We start from the raw sequence: 14,937 nt of genomic DNA, 5'->3' as shown, positions 1-14,937 counted from the left end.
TTCTTGACATTCGGGAACAAGAAGAAGTCATTGGGTGCAAAATCAGGACTGTACGGTGGATGACCCATCAATTCTATTTTTTGAGTGTTCATAAAGTCGGTTGTTAGACGAGATGTGTGACAGCTGGCATTGTCTTGATGAAGAATGATCCGACGGCGTTTGTTTGTTTTCCGTATTTGACCGAAGACCTCTGGCAAACAAATTGTTGTGTACCATTCAGAGTTGACCGTTCTACATTCCTCTAAAGGCACAGTTGCCACATGACCAGTTTTCCCGAAAAAACAGGCGACCATTTGTTTCGATGTGCTTCGAGCGCGAACAACTTTTGTTAGATTGGGTTCATCTTGAAACACCCATACAGTCGACTGCTGTTTACGTTCCGGCTCATATACATATATCCATGATTTGTCACCTGTTACAATCTTATATACGTCTTTTGAAGCACCACGATTGTATTTATTGAGCATTTGTTTGCACCAATTGACGCGAGCGTCTTTTTGAGTTTTTGTCAAATTGTGTGGGATCCAACGAGAACATACCTTTCTCACAGCTAAATGATCATGTAATATTTTATATATGCTGGTGGAACTAATGCCTATGGTTGCCTCAATCTCACAGTATGTCACATGACGATCTTGCAGTATTAGGTTTTGCACAGCATCAATGTTTTCTTGAACAACAACTGATTTTGGACGACCTTCGCGAATCTCGTCGGTGAGCGAATGGCGGGTACGATTAAATTCGTTATACCAGCATTTCACAGTGGCAAAGGATGGGGCTTCATCGCCAAATGTGGAAGTAAGTTGATCGATGCACTCTTGTCTTGATAATCCACGTCGAAAATCGTAAAAAATCATCGCACGAAAATGTTCACGAGTTAATTCCATTTTATTGTTGTCGCGCAATCTCCAAGGCAACATAAACAACACAAATGAAGCTATTGACAAAACATTTGAAGTACGTTATGGTCAATAATGCCAGATGATTCCGTGCAAATGTCAAATCGCGCCTAACTTCAATCAGTGTTGCCAAGGCTCAAAATATAAATAGTGACCCTCGAATATTAACACTAATAATCAATATTCCATCAATCCAATGTATTTCCTATTATTTTTATTTCCTATTTTACATTCTATTTAGTTGACATTGAAGGAATGAATACCTACAACCTGGACATTTGAAAATGACATTGTTAGTTGATCATTCAACATGCTTGGTTACACACGGTGGCCACACCATAATAAAATTAAAGTATAATTCCCACTTTTCAAGGTGAAATTTCCAAAAATTTCAAGGGCACATACATACATTTAAAACATATAATTTAAGGTGCAGAGTTTACATTTACCATTTCACACACTCAGATTCGAAATACATCTACAAACACAAGTCACAAAGTACAACTTGCTTCAATTCTGATTGATTGATTTCTTTTATTTTTACTTCACTTTTCTGCCACTTTTGGCTAATCACAAAGATGAGGATGAATTGTGATAAGATGAAATGGATGAAGAGACAATCGGAAACAAACACGGAGAAAACACAACATCATAGGGGATTATATTGACTGTGAGTTAAGATACCATAGCCTTGATAGTATGCAAAATGCAGTCCATGCTGTACAATGTGGAAGAGAGGTTGTCATTTGGGTGTCTTCAGAAAGGGTCACCTCTTACATCCCTTTTCCAATTCCATTTATATCTTTTATACCACTTACATTTAACAAAATAATCATCTGATCTCATTTTTAAAAGTACTTACTTAACAATTTCTCCATAATCATCAAACTTGACCTTTTCTTCAAAGAAAGGGAACATAGGATACTGCTTCTTGGTACTTTTGAAGAACCCTGTTTGAGTTTTAGACTCGGTCTTTACAAGAAGGTCATGCTTGCCTTTGGCTACTGCTCCCATATCCATTTCATCAGCTGATTCATCACTGCTATCGGCATTTTCACTGGCAAAAAATATGATAATACTAATAAATGAATAAAAATAAAATAATTAATTTGTGCTGAACAAATCTCAAAAAGCTGTCATGATAATATTAATAATAACAATAACAGAAATTTGAGATGGACCAATATCAATACAGTAGAGGTACATATACCTATAATTTGCCAATACTGCTAACCTCTATAATTTGCCAATACTGCTAACCTATCATCCAAATATAAAATTACAAATATCCTGTGAAGAACCAGAGTAGGTTCATTCACTTCCTGAATTATTCATAGCATGTAACCAGGAGGCTTCAATAGATGTCACCTTAAATGAAATGAACTTATTTTGACATTATTTTGGATAACAAGAATATATGAGGTATTACTAAGTAGCTAAAACCTATTTTAGGCACGTAGGCGTGTATTTTCTTGTTTTTAGTTACTCGAGCTTTCGTCACATCATTTGGCTTCTTCAGGAGTTAAGGCAAGAATAGTCAAAGCTTAAAATATGTAAAAGGTAAGTTGGGTTAAACGAGATTAAGATAGAAGGTAAAAGACAATGCAGTGTGCTCTGTCACTTGCTAGCTTGGCAACTGAGATGGAATACGATTGGACTAAACTGGATTTTTGCTACTTAGTGAAATGATGACATATGGTTTAAGTTAGGGGTTCCCAAACTGTGCTGGTGCGTCAGCAGTCTAGGTTCGGCGCATTTTGGCTATTATGAAAAACTGAAACTTATAATAATTATAATGTGAATCTCAACATGTAATTTTCAATACGTGTATGTGTTTTAAAGAATGAATTAAAAATAAAACATATAATTTTTCTTGTTGTGAAAGCACTCTCTTCATATGAGTCCTGGATTCAAATGCTCTTTAAAAACTTGGCGTGACGTCGTGCAGATCTCTCTCCCTTATGGTCTGAGCCAAGGTCAAGCGATAACATTCTGTCGCCACATTGTTGAGCTTGGTACGCAGTTGTGATTCGATACATTTGTAGTGTGTATTAGCATTTGTTAGAACTGAGCTGTGTTTTAAAAACTGTGAACGAGGTTGTTTCTATGTAAGTGTGTGTTGGTGTGTGATAATGGAGAAATTGTTAATAAAAAAAAAACATGGTGCAGAAGAAGGTGCAAGTAGTTCTACATCGACGGGAAGGAACAAAAGCAGAAAATATGATGACACGTATTTGGATTTCGGTTTCACGTGCACTGTTGTCAAGAACGAAGAACCTCCTCAGTGTGTAATCTGCCTGAAAATGTTGGCAACTGAGAGTATGCTTCCAAACAAGATGAAACGTCACCTGGAAACCGTACATAGTAATTTAGTAGGTAAATCCAGATTATTTTTCGCACAAGCTACAAGAAATGCACCAGCAGATGACTCATTTCCGTTAACAAGCCACAATCCCCAGCAAAGCTCTCCTTGCATCCTACAAAGTGGCATACCTAATTGCACGCAGCAAGAAACCTCACCCAATTGCCGAGGAGCTGGTGTTGCCTGCTGCTCCTGATATGGTGTCAATTATGATCGGGGAGTCTGCTGCCAGACAGCTTTCCAGTATTCCATTGTCAAACAACACAATCAGTCGACGAATAAGTGATATGTCGGATGATATGACTCAACAACTTACCAACAAATTAAGACACAGAGATTTTAGTATGTTAGACGAGGCAGTTGACAACAACAATGATGCCCATTTCATGTGTTATGTGCGTTTCATAAATGAAGACAATAACATTCATGAAGATCTTCTCTTCTGTAAAGACATTAAAGGTGGGACCAAAGCAGTGGACTTGTTTCAAATCACGGACACTTTCATAACATAAAATAGTATTGATTGGTCCAGATGTGTAGGTGTTTGAACAGATGGTGCTCGTTCCATGCCTGGCTGATATGGTGGTCTCAAAGCACTCATCAGAGAGAAAGCTCCTGCTGCCAGATGGACACATTGCTTCATACATAGAGAGGCATTAGCATCCCAGGAAGTAAGTCCTGATTTAAATGAAGTACTGGAAACAATAATATTAGTGGTGAACTACATCAAAACTCGACCACAGAAAGTCAGATTCTTTACAAATATGTACATTGACATAGGAGCCGAGCACACTTCCCTGATCTACTATTGTAAATCTCATTGGCTTTCTCGTGGCAATGTAGTGTCCCGTGTATATGAAATGTGGAATGAAATTTTCTTGTATCTCACAGAAGGAGGACATAGTAGTGCTGAATGCTTTATTAATAATGACTTCATTTTCAAGTTGGCGTATTTGTGCGACATGTTTGAGAGGCTGAATTCTCTGAATGTCAGCCTCCAGAGCAGACAGTCACACATAATACAACTGTCAGACAAGATTGAGGCTTTCAAAAGAAAGTTACTTCTGTGGAAGAACAATATGAATTCAGGTGATTTTGAGTTTTCCTACGTTACACAAGTGTGTTCCAGGACGATAATGCAACTTGTCATGTTTCCAGGGCTACCATGGAGTGGTATGCAGAAAATAATGTCACCAGACTGGATTGGCCTGCTCAGAGCCCTGACCTCAACCCTATCGAACATCTATGGGATGAACTGGATCGCCGATTGAGGTCGCGATCGTCTCGCCCTTCTACACTTCCAGGGTTGGTGACTGTACTGCAGGAGGAATGGCGGAATATCCCACTCGGTGTACTACACGACCTTGTGGCCAGATTACCACGACGAGTGGCTGCTGTTATCGCTGCCAAAGGCAGACCGACCTCCTATTGATTGCAAAAAAAAACTGATGGTATCTGCTGACATGTGGTGTCCAATGACTTTCTTCCACATAGTGTATTTCATGTATCAATCTGTCTCATTTTCAAATGTTAGTAGTTAGTGAAAAAGTTAAAATTAAATCATAAAATACAGGACGAGATGTTTTTTCTTCAAACATACTACCAAATCAAACTGAATTTGGGCATATTTTTTAAAAACATGGTACACAGGCGTCACTCAGAAAATGTGACATATGAAGGGCATCGCAGTCTCATTAAGTTTTGGAACCCATGGTTTAAGTTATCCCTTATCTACATGAATTACCATTTTAAAAAGGCATAATCAATTACATTGAATTACTAGCTATTAATGGAAATATTGAATCAGAAGCATTATTAGCAATTTCGGCTACACTGACTGATATGTTAAGTTTTCAACACAATTTATTAATTAGCACATTAAAAATTAAACCAATGTAACATAGACAAGATCCATTTTATAACTGATTTCTTTTGTTGAAAATTCTTAACCATGTCTGATGAAGGGAGCATGTGTTCTCCTGATACGTCACAACAAAAAACTGTGTCTATATGATTGTAACAACGGTAGACTACAAGAAAAATAAAAATTAGAGGTATGCAGGATGATAAATTTTCAAATATGCTGAATCTCACAATCTATGCATTATTTCTCACTAAAGTTATTGCTCTCGCATTTCTAGAATGAAAACTGTGATTAACAAGAAAGTTTTGACATCCACTTTGAATACACATACATTTGAAATTTCCTAACAGTTTGGGCTTTCAAAAATCTGTAAGTCATTCCACAAACTTGGAAAGGGGATGTGAAATAATTTTCCAGCTTCTGACACTGACATTTCAGTGTTGGTACACATCAACTGAATATCCAAGAAAATTTTGCATGATGGCAAAATTGGTTCTTTAGTTATCACATGACCTCACTGCATTTTAATAACAAAACAATGAAAAACTTACATATCTACATGCTTTCCTTTGTTTTCTTTTTCCCTACGAATATATTCCTCCAACTCGGCTCCTTCAAGTCGTACACGTTTGTGTACTTCTAAAGATATAAACCTTCCCCCTCCTCCTTCTTCTATCAGCTGGCGAGCCAAAGTACCTGGTGATGTTCTGTTTTACAGAAAAGCAAAAATTTTATTCATGTATATACATTGATCCACATGCTCAAATTAATAACAATTTCTAAAATTATGTGAAATTTTACACATTTTAATTAAATTACTAGAGCAGATTTACATAATGGGAATATTAAGAATATCACACCTAAGGATGCTGACTTGGCACTTGCATGGAAGAAGATAATTGATACGAGTTAATCCATTCATTGTAACAAGGATTTCTTCAATCTTATTTTTTTTCATAATTTTATTCTCTCCGACATGACTGAGGATGAATGGTACATTCATAAAATATATTTATATATGATTTGGTTTATTTTTTTTCGCATTTCTGCCACTTTTGGTTAATTGCTAAGATGAGGACAAGTGATAAGATGTGTGCTGTTTTTAACCTGTTGGCTCCTAATACAGTTGTGGTACTTTCTCTGATTTAATAATACATGTGAATGAGAATACAACATATAATATTACAAGTTTTGCAAGGTATACACTAGAGTACTGCATTGGACCACTTTCGCTCGAAAATAATCGATTGAATCTCTCATGCTCGATCATACCGCACTCGTAGGGGAATGATTGACAACGTCCCATATTTCAGAGCTTAATAAGCAGCACTGTCAACCTAAAAATCTATACATGGAAGGAAACCACTCTATACAATTACAATTCAAAATAATAATTCTGTATATTATTATGTAAGGCTCAAATACAATATATATGAAACTATGTAATATCTACAGAACGAAACGTAAAATGGATACACATGCTGACAGACCTGCCTCAGCAATTACAAATATCGTATCACAGTGCAACAAATACGTGTACATCATTGTTCACTTACCGAAAAGGATAATCATATTCTGCGAAATAATAAAATGCAGTTATAACATTCAGTCGAACATCATTTTAATGTGACAATAATCGTAGAAACATAAAATGTCAGCCTTGGTAGTTTCAGCCCATAATACTCTATTTCATTTTCACATATCTCGGTAAGATATACAAAACTGTATTTTAACATGGAGATGATGACTATGTTCATTTTATTTTCAATTTCACGTCGTCCGTTACTTCACAATCCATATTTGAGGGTCCATAGACAAATGACGGAAATACGTGAACTAATAGGGTTTGAGTGTTTGAATGTATTCCGCTTGTTCGAGCCTTTTTCGCTCGAGCTTAAGACCTATCAATTCTGCATGCCATCTAGCGTTGTCCATGCGAACTATATGCTGCTCGAGTGAAAAATGCTCATTGCAGCACTCTAGTATACACCATATAGAGGTATGTCTTATTCCTAATCAATGTTTTAAAGATATTTTTGTAATTGAAGATTTTGTAAGTTCGACTAGCACTCAAAAAGGAACTATTAAACTAAGGTAGACTAATAAGTCATTCAAAACACATGTTAAAGGATGACTGATATCAAAAATGCAAATTCAATTAGTCTACTTTTAACTAACAGTCTACATTTGTTAATTTTTAACTAATATTTATACCTGCTTGTAATAATAATACTGTTAGCAGAATTTGAGCACCACTGAAGAAATAATTCTCTAGAAAAACCACACTCCATATCAGGCATACTCGCTAACACAACCTGAAAAAAGAAACAGAACATTTTGTACTCAGATATGCAAAATATTAAACTGATTTACAAAAATTGAAAATTTATTCAAATTATGATCCTTAACCGTCTGTGATAAAATAGAACATTCAAATTAATACAGCTTATCTTACATTGAGAATTTACAATAGGGCTAATCTGATGCCTATGTAATCAACCATACTAACTGAAACTTGCAGGAGTATAATCATCATGGAAATTATACAGAATTATTTTCCTGTAGTTTACGGTTATTACAAGCATAAGAAAACAGTTTTTCATTGTGACGTTTCAGGACACACGCTCCCTTCATCAGACATTTATTTTAATTTTGACTAAAGATACAGTTATAGCAATGGTTAGCAATTTTTTAAACAAAAAGAATCCGTTATATAATTGATGTTGTCAATGTTAGATTGTTGTAATATAGCAACTTAACTGTGAAAAGAAGCAGTCTGTTTTATTTTTATTTCAGATAAAAAAAAATTATCACATTATTTTTTTATTTAAAATTATGAATCCCAAATATCATCAGGTAATTCACAAAGTGTCTTGATGTTTTCTCTTACATTAAATTTTAAAGATGGTGGCTTACTCCATTTGTGAAAAAGAAAAAGAAAACTCTTGCATTGTAGAACTATTTTCCTGTAGTTTACGGTTATTACAAGCATAAGAAAACAGTTTTCATTGTGACGTTTCAGGAGAACACACGCTCCCTTCATCAGAAAAATGGTTTTCTTATGTTTGTAATAACCATAAACTACAGGAAAATAATTCTGCAATGCAAGCAATGCGTACATACAAAAAAAAAAAATTATACAGAATGCTAGTGATATAAAAAAGAAGCTTATGATGTAATTCCCAATAATTCTATTGAACCTGTTCCAATGTACATGATTATGGGCAGAAATTCAATACCATATTCAGCATGGTAAAAGTAAAAATGCTGTACAAATTATGTTTCTGTGTTATAAATATATTGTATTTATTCTTACTTTTTACATAGGTTTTCATTCTTTTTCCCCTTTGTCAAATAGATGATGGTTAGGTGAAGCCTATAAAGGGATGCACAGGTCTGTTATAGGTTGGATCCCCACCACGGGCAAAAAGAACTTGTTCAAGGGGACAAAACTGTTAAATTTCAGATTTTTTCGGCTCTTAGTTTTTGAGTTATTGACTTTCAGAAAAGCAAAAATCCCAAAATTTGATGATATTTTGAAATCTTTAAACATCTGTAGACCAAAAACTATTTGACCTAGAGAGCTCAAATTGGAGTCATTCTCTTCTGCTTTTAATTAGTTTTAATTTGAAATGCAACATGACTGTGCTATTTGAATTTTGTAATTTTCAAGAAATTTGAAAAACGTTTTGTTTTGAAAATCTCAAAAACACCATTTTTAATTTTTTTGAAAAAAAAATATATGTTTTGAAGACATCAATTGACTACTTGTGTACAAAATTTCATAATGGGACGGCAATGGGTTCCTATGGAAATTATTTTTTTGTATTGTAATGTGTGCAAAATTTGCTAAATTTGTTGACTTCCATGTTAAAACCATAACTTAAGTTGATTGGTTGATGTTTAAGTCTTCATATTAGTCTATTCTATAATTTTTGACTACAAATAATAATGTGAAAATTTGTATTATTTATCACTTTTAATATCTGGTAATCCAATTAAAAAATATATATATTTGTGTTTACATTTTAGAATAGGATACAAATACAAGGTCTTAATATAAAAAAAATATATGTACGTAATATTCATAATAAACTAAACAACCATTTTTATCAACCACAGACAACACATTAGTTTAATAACAATTAATTTCAATTAATTCATATTAAAAGCATCACTTTTAGAGTATAAAACACAGCTACTTCACTGAACATTTCACAAAAGACAACTGACTGAAGATTACAGTAAACAATTGGTGATGTTCACTTACATATACAGAGTCCAGCAGTGATAGATCAATTGCTCTCACATCTCTAATCAGAGAATTTATTGTCTTGTCAAAGGCACATTTCATATGCGGCAATCTTTTTCACATGCTTCTCACCCTCCTCTACGATAAGCTGGCAGACTGAAAGGAGCTACTCAGCAGCCTTTTTGACAACCTGAAGGGATTCAGGTAGAGACTGCCACCAAAGGAAAACAGACAATTTCTATTTCTACCTCCCCACCTTTAACCCAACACCTGCTGCAAACGTTGAATTGTTGTAACAAATTGAAACATTTACATCACAAATTTTATTGAAACAACACAATTTATTGAAACAACACAATCTATTCATATATGTATGTGTGTGCACGTGCACTTGCATGTATGCAGAAAAGAAGGGAGAAAATGAACAATGCAGTCACCACGTATGATTGTAAACAATCAAGAAATACAGCTAGTTATTCCTCTTCAAACTTGACTCTTTTCTGTTATGACTCCTAAAACTGACCGTAATACTTTACACATCTTATCTCTCATCAATCATTATGTTGTGTTAAGAGGCATGATTTAAATACTTTTTATTCTTCAAATACCTGTAAGGGGTATCTCAGACAAAAACAACAAGTGACAAGCAACAGCAAGGATTCATACCGAAGTGACAAACAACAAGCAATACGGGTCCCTTCAGTCTATAAACAAGCATTCGCCATGCACCCTATAGAGACATTATGCACTTTACTGAAAAAAGACCCAGTCCGAGCAACATGCAAGGGACAAGCAAAATGTGTCACTTGTTGCATGTCACTTCCATCTGATAGCTCCTCAAAATTAAATATCATATCTTTATATATGAAGGGCATACGGGACAGTTTCAATGGGGCTCTTCCCCTGTAGCAGTGTTGCCAACTTAGCTCTGTGGGGGCCAGATCTGGTTCTTTTGTGCACTACCTAGTCTGGCCATGAATACTGTTACAATCGTTCGGCTTGGTCTGTACATCCGGTTGTCAGGCTCATGAACCATGCTTGTGCTGAAGTTCACTCCTGACCATTGTGTGTTCAGATGTGAAAGAGCAAGCGTGTATCTTCTTGTGCTTAGCATGGAGTGGGGCGAATATGAAAACAGAGTAGCTGTAATTGCTCTGCATATGGTTGGGAAGTCACTCACCGAGATTTTCCAGCCTCTAAAAATCCCGAAGATCTGCAAAAGGTATGTGAATCAGACACCACCCCCTCTTACATCCCAAGCATCTTTTTAATAGTGAAATTGACATAATATTGTTATCAGAAAATTCTTTATTTTCGATTTCATATGACTATCAGTGGATTATTGAGATGGGTGACGCTACCGGATCTAGATAGTGAAAATTGTCATCAATTTAGAGTTAACAGTAATAGCAGCACCCCACCCCTTTGACAACTAACATTACCCTAGGAAGTATTTTATCCAGCCTTCGTAAATCTAGCTCCTTGAAAGTCAGTTTTAACTAAATTTAAGTTGAAATTTAGCTCTTTTTATGCTCATCAGGCTTGGAAACACTGCCAGGATGGCCGTAGGAGACAAGGAGAAATGCATTGTGTTTATGGGTGTATTATTTGATTTGTTCTCTTGGGAATATCAAACTTAGGATGGAATAGAAAAAGATATCAATGGGAAGAAGGCAGTTTGAAGATAAATTTCACCAGCAGAAAAGTCGAAACTTCCATTTGATTAGCTGTAACTTGATGTTGAAGTTGATTCACCATAAGGAATACATGGGATTCCAAAAATTCTTATTCCATCATATTTTTCAAACATCGTGTCCAGCTTAATAATCAACATAAAAAAATGCTTCCACTTGCAACATGGAGAGAAATTCATACTCTTGGATACACCCAGGTTTTTTTTAAGTAGCAGTGCACATTCGGGCGATATTGAAATAAATGCACAATTGGTGCGTAACTGTAACTCCTCCCCTTAAGGTTATTATATACAATGAGAATTTTTTATAAAATATGTACCAATACATTGTTATTAAAAGTGACAAATAATAAAAATTTCCACATTATTTGTAGTCCAAAAATTATAAAACAGACTAATATGAAGACTTCAACATCAACCAATCCATGGTTTTAACATGGAAGTCAATGAATTAAGCAAATTATGCACACATTACAATACAAAAAAATAATTTTCATAGGAACCTGTTGCCGTCCCATTATGAAATTTTGCACACAGAAGATTGATGTCTTCAAAACATATATTTTTTTCAAAAATATTAAAAATGGTGTTTTTTTGGGTTTAAAAGCAGAAGAGAATGACACCAATTCGAGCTCTCTACGTCAAATAGTTTTTGATCTACAGCTGTTTAAAGATTTCAAAATGTTATCAAATTTTGGGATTCTTGCTTTTTTGAAAGTCGATAACGCAAAAACTTAAAGAGCCAAAAAAATCTGAAATTTGGACGTTTTCGTCAACTTTACTGTACTACCACTGTGACAAAAATTATCAATTTCTGAGATGTCAAGGTACAGACCGTAGTTGATTTGACATGGAATGACCTAATTATAATTAAAGTGGAATACGTATATATATTAACATTAAAATATATTTTGAACAAAATAATTATTACAGCTTTAAAGCATCAACATCAGTGAGAGTATTGGCATTGTTATCGGCTCAGCCCTAATTACTACCTACAGAGATGAATTCGTAATAAATGAAATCAAAATTATGCTCCAAAAATATATGTAATAGCATGTTTAACCTTTTGAGTCCCAAGGCCATTTTTACAAGTAACCCCCTTGGTACCGAGCCGATTTTGAAGAAAATGCAGAGTTGCAATTAAATGAGTGTAGATCGGAGGCTAATTGCCCTAGAGATATGAGTGATATACTGTTGTACGTGGAATGAACCAGAGATGCAGACTATATAAAATTTATGCAAAGTTGGCATATACGTGGCAGGGAGCTAACTTGCAAAATTCAAAAATTTCGGGAAAAAATGCCCCCCCCCCCCCAAGAAAAAAGTACATGACAGTGTCGACATGCACATGGAAATGATCGCTGACATGTAAGGAACACAAAAATATTTACATTATTATCATATGGTCAATGTAACGTGAGTTTTGCCCCTAAAAGGAATGGTCGGCATGCCACTGATTCAAGCTTCAAAATGCAGCAGTACCTTGAAATGACTTTAGCTCAGAGACTATTTGCCCTGGAGATATGAACGATATACCATTGTACGCAGAATGAATCACAGATTCAGACGATATATAATTTATGCACATTCGGCGTACATATGGAGGAAGAAAGGAGGAAATCCCCTGAAGAATACTTCTTTAAAAAAATGGAGTTTCTCCCCCCACCCCTCTCCCCCCCCAAAAGGATATGAAAAGTTCAAAATGCACATAGAAATTATCGCTACCATGTAAGAAACAGAAAAATATTTGCATTATTGTCATATGACCAATGTAACATGAATTGTACCCCTGAAACAAAACGCTTGTACGCCACTGTCTCAAGCTTCAGAATTGAGCGAAATGCAGAGTTACATTGAAATGACTATAGCTCAGAAACTAAATGCCCTAGAGATATGAAAGATATACCGTTGTACGCAGAATGAATCACAGATTCAGACGATATATAATTTGTACATATGGAGGGGAAAGGGGGGTAATCCCCTGAAAAATACTTTCTTTTTTAAAAAAATGGGGCTTCTCTCCCCCCCCCACCCCCCGAGAAAAAGGATATGAAAAGTTCAAAATGCAGCAGGCACAAACGACACTAGCACACTTTTCACACCACAAGAAAAACACGTACATGACAAAAAAGTCCTTGGAAGTCTGTCACTTCACTCAAAAAATATCCTCGCACTTGGGCACAAAACGACAAACATCTACGCACAACTTTCACGGACGAAAAGCTAGAACGCAGTGAAACATGAGCGCAGATTCTTGCAGCTGCTTGAAATTCTATTTTTAGACAATGCAGGGTAACCTGTGTTGCAACTTGTGGAACACTTGTGCTCAAAAACAAAGGTTTCCTTCAGAATGCCTCGAAATTAAATTCTCACAAAGCAGATTCAACAACCAGTCTTCCCTCTCCCCCCACCCCCACCCCCTGCTTGCACCTGAACAGAAAACTTTCATTTTGACATCGGATACTGATATACAAGCTTCCTTCGAAAGCAGTTACCAGGAGGGAGTGAAAAGCATTGCTTTAGAACAACAAAGCCGGTCTTCCTTTGTTGGCAAAAATTTTCCCTTGAAAAGAGACACAAAAGAGAAGTTCCTTTTCCTGCCTTTTCCCCTCCATTTTCATGAAGAAAAAAAAAGTGCAAGAAACATTTCTGTTAAATACATGTGTTAGGAACAATATATAAAAAAAAATTGAAATTCTAGCCAAAAATAGAAAAGTTATAACGTAAAAACTAAGACCTTGACACAGCGTCTCTGTGGAGAAGCTTGGGACCGCGAGGGTTACATTTGGGTATCTCCACCGAGATGCTTGGGACCGGAAAGGTTAAATGCAGTTTATACAATGACATTTTGGTGTTATTAAACCTAAACTGAACGTCGTGGTGTAACAGCCCTTTGAGAGCCAGGAACAGTTGAGCAGCCTCTTTGAGTGAAGTGTGCACTGAGTTCTATCACCGCAGTTTTCTGACTTTTAGTTCCAGGATCTGCTATTTTCAAGTAGATTCCTAACTGCCCTCATGATGCTGGGTTGACGAAATATTGGAGTTCCACCAGGAATCGAACCTTGGATAGCTAGCATCAAAAGTAACAGTGTAAACCATTTAATTACACAGGAGCTCTCTTGATATTAGTATGGTAAATAGTGAGATCTTGAAACTTCACACTTATCACAATAAAATTTTTCATCCTAAGAAGCTTATTCATAATCTTCACCTTCTATCACCACTGAGAAAGACACTGGATAATATACAGTTTACTCCATACTAAACAAAACCACTTTTCATCCCACATTTTACTCCAGAATTAATCACTGTTCCTGGATAGCATAATTTACAGGATAATTTGTACTTGGTTAAGTGTTATGTAAGCAAACAAATGGGCAAATTTTGTGTTTAAGAGTTTATTTCAAATGATTTTGTTGTACGAAACCGCATGTAGCCCCTTCTGAAAACATCTAAATTGAAATATGGACATGTCCTATAAATTTGTATTTTCTTTATTTAGCATCACTTTATTCTGCCACTTTGGCTAATTGCCATGATGAGGATGAGTGATGATATGTTGAAGGGACAGTCACAAAAGAACATCCATATCCACACTAGGATTTAAACATGGGAACTTTGATAGCGAGATCGAAAATCGACCACTTAATGTGCTTGGCTACAAAGATGACATGTTCCTACTAATAACTTAGAATGTTTAATTTATGATTCTTTGAATATGTTTTTGAATACAAATATTTTTTACATATATCTGAAGAAAAATTCTTGAATTCAAGGAATTACCATCGGCATCATTGTAACCATCAGAATTATGAGTTAATGATCTTCAATTCCAGAGCTTAACACACGTGTGGTTTATCCACT

General features: G+C 35.5%; 1 protein-coding gene across 3 annotated transcripts in view; it reads right to left on the bottom strand.

Moving 5' to 3' along the window:
* Positions 1–14,937, bottom strand: part of Cpsf100 (cleavage and polyadenylation specificity factor subunit 2) — a 57,944-nt gene that overhangs the window by 23,866 nt on the left and 19,141 nt on the right. For all 3 annotated transcript variants that reach the window (XM_083118828.1, XM_083118825.1, XM_083118826.1), the window contains exons 8-10: positions 7,340–7,440; positions 5,677–5,832; positions 1,762–1,956 (exon numbers count right to left, since the gene is read on the bottom strand). In XM_083118828.1, coding sequence (XP_082974954.1) covers positions 1,762–1,956; positions 5,677–5,832; positions 7,340–7,440 — 452 coding nt within the window. The remainder of the gene's footprint in view (positions 1–1,761; positions 1,957–5,676; positions 5,833–7,339; positions 7,441–14,937) is intronic.

This window comes from Lepisma saccharinum, chromosome 3 (genome assembly GCF_977018435.1).
Source record: "Lepisma saccharinum chromosome 3, izLepSacc3.1, whole genome shotgun sequence".
In the NCBI taxonomy this organism is placed as follows: Eukaryota; Metazoa; Arthropoda; class Insecta; order Zygentoma; family Lepismatidae; genus Lepisma; species Lepisma saccharinum.
This window is presented reverse-complemented; position numbering and strand designations above follow the sequence as displayed.